The 2,812-nt window shown below is 50.5% G+C and overlaps 1 protein-coding gene across 1 annotated transcript in view; it reads left to right on the top strand.

The window, feature by feature from the left end:
* The first annotated feature begins 2,122 nt into the window (after positions 1–2,122).
* Positions 2,123–2,812, top strand: part of CCND1 (cyclin D1) — a 17,825-nt gene continuing 17,135 nt past the window's right edge. The window contains exon 1 of the mRNA XM_006014688.3: positions 2,123–2,320. Within this exon, the coding sequence (XP_006014750.1) occupies positions 2,123–2,320 (198 nt within the window). The remainder of the gene's footprint in view (positions 2,321–2,812) is intronic.

The raw sequence follows: 2,812 nt of genomic DNA, 5'->3' as shown, positions 1-2,812 counted from the left end.
GGAAGTGAAAGAGAGGGAAGGGTGCCTGGCCATCGGCTCCCATTATTATTATTTATTATGACCCACGAGCACATATTTGGGGACCAATGCTGCCCTCCTGGCAAAGCAGAACATGCCCCAGAACCAGAGGTGCGAGGCCCTTAGGGCATTGCACCAGTGCTTGAAACCTGCACATCTGGAAATGTCTTAGAGCTGGGGGAGGGAGGTAGAAACATGTAGAAACCCCTGACTTTGTCTATCTAGGTAGCCCGATTTGAAGAGAACGGAGGGCCTGCTTGTTGCAAGGAAGTGCAAACCTCTGAGACTGTTCCAGAATAAAAGTAACGTGTTTTATTTTTCTTGAGTGCATGGAGTAAAGAATGCTAATGCTTCCCCCTTTCATAACTCTTCTGGGCAAGTCTGGTTATGAGGCGCACACGTGGGGAAGACACAGGTAGCCTAGATCCTCCCTGGATCCTCTGAACGTCATCATCATGTAGATAAGATACAAGTAAAGGCAAGCGTCATGCGGAGAGCTCACAAAGAGACACCGTGTACATGTGGGAAGCTGCAGCTTTATGCCCTATGGTCTGTACTAGTGCTCACTATACATCTTGAAGGGGAGACCCAGACCTGACACTCCAGCAAGCCACCTACAGCCACCATGCTCATCTATTTCAGCATACTGATGATGCTCTGAGGAGTGGTACGGCAGTTTGGGGTCTGAGGACCTATTATTTATTGTTACGTGCCCACATTAGGAGGTGGGAAACCTTTCCAGCAAGGGAAAGGTACATCTACAGATATATCTACAGCCTCCCCCCAAACAAGTGAAATTCTAGTTCCACTGAAGTCACTGTGAGTTTTTCCATGAGCTTTGCTGTTAAGAGCCCAAAAAACATGGAGTCCAAATGCTTGATCCCTTTTTTCCCCCCAAAAAATATATCTAGGTTCAAAGGGAAGAAGATAAACAAGTGTTTCATTCCCCTGCCCCAAAATATATTAAAGATATAGACAGCCTCAATCTGCTGAGGAACTGACAATTTATTGCTGGAGCCACATCAACAAAAGTTTAAGCTGTGGAAGGACGGACTCCCCCTCTCCGTGAGCTTGGGATCGGCCCCTGGGTAACTCCCTGAATCCTGGCACCTTCCCTTGGATTCCTCTTATTTTAGGTGTTAACTGTGTGGGAGGAAATGCTGGCCACCATTTTGCTGCACTGCTGGGATTTTTTTTTCTGGGTGGTGGCGTGTAGCGGGGGCAGGGTGTGGAGCTTTGGTCTGCTGTTTGGTTAGGGTTAAAAGGATTTCACCCTGTGTCCTGCCCCCCAATCCTTTTGGCAGGGTAAAATCTAAAAAAACCCCCCCCCCCCCCCCCCCAAGGAAGGAGATCCTACATTTCTTTAACTTTCAAAGATATAATCTAAATCTAAACCAGGAAGGCAAAATGGAGAACAAGTCTGCCTTTGGATTATTAATGCTCCGCCTGTGCATAGTCCAGGTTGGGAGTGCTTTTAAATAGGAGTTCCTTTGAAATATGACAAACGATGAGGAATAGCAACAACAACAACACTATGGTGCTGCCTCCCCTCTACCCCCCAATAACACAATCTGAAGAGGGTCCCCCTGTGTCCATATCCGCATGTGTCTGTGTGTGGCCTAGTCCCATTCATCATTTAGCTCCCACTGCCCAACTCTCTCCATTTTTAAAATTATGCATGATACACTGAAGAGACAATTTGGGTTTCCCCCACCTCTCCCCTGCCCTTGAAGAAAGCAAGCCCTTGTCTCATTTGCATTTGCATTAAACCCTGCTTCTGTATAAGCTAAGCAAAGGGGAAGGACTCCAAGCCTATGGGATGGCTTTAGGGCTCTGCCCCTTGCTTTTGGCTTCTCTGTCTCTCTCTCATTCTCTCCGCTGCTTTGATCTCTGCTTAACAACAGTCACGTCACAGGGACTAAACTATACAGGAGAGTTTTGTTGGAAGTTGGAAAGTTTTTCAGCCTCCAGAGGGCTGTAGCGGCAGTAGCAGCAAGCAGCATCCAAGGGACTCCTGGAAGGGGAAGAGAGAGAGAGAGAGAGAGAGAGGGACGAGCCTTGAGTCAGTCCTTTAGAAACCTGACTGTGGAAGAAGGAGGCAGACATGGAACATCAGCTGCTGTGCTGCGAGGTGGAAACCATCCGAAGAGCCTACCTAGACGCCAACCTACTGAATGACAGGGTCCTGCTGGCCATGCTGAAGGCGGAGGAGACCTGCACGCCCTCGGGCTTCTACTTCAAGTGCGTGCAAAAGGAGATCTTGCCCTACATGCGGAAAATAGTGGCCACTTGGATGCTGGAGGTGCGTATGTCCGGGGCATCGCTCCTGCCGGAGCCTGGAGGGGATGGACCCCGGGAGCCCCCCGAAACCCTGCAGCAGCGCCGGACATCCCGCGGCGGGGAGGGAGGGAGGGAGAGAGAGAGAGGGAAGGAGAGAGGGAGGCAGCAGCGTGCCCGGCTCCGGATCCAGCCGCACCATCAAGGCAGCGCGGCTCCCCCCCCGCCCTCGCCTGCTGCATTGAGGGGGTCTTCATGCCCCCCCAGCTTGCAAATCCACCTCCTTCCCGCCTTCCCCCAAATAAAATCAGAATTAAAAAAAAAAGTTTCCATCTCTGGCGTCCTGCCCCCCTCGCCCCCTCTTTAAGTGGGGGGATTTTTTTTATTTTATTTTAAATGAATATCCCCGTACACGTATGCAGGCGCCGGCCGTGCCAGTATTCCGCGCCATCTTTGTTCTTTCCCTCGCTCTTTTTTTTTTTTTTTTTTTGGGGGGGGGGGGGGGGGGGAGTATGAC

This window comes from Alligator sinensis, unplaced genomic scaffold (genome assembly GCF_000455745.1).
Source record: "Alligator sinensis unplaced genomic scaffold, ASM45574v1 scaffold442_1, whole genome shotgun sequence".
NCBI classification, from domain to species: Eukaryota; Metazoa; Chordata; order Crocodylia; family Alligatoridae; genus Alligator; species Alligator sinensis.
Note: the sequence above shows the minus strand (reverse complement) of the source record. Positions and strands in the feature narration are given on the sequence as shown.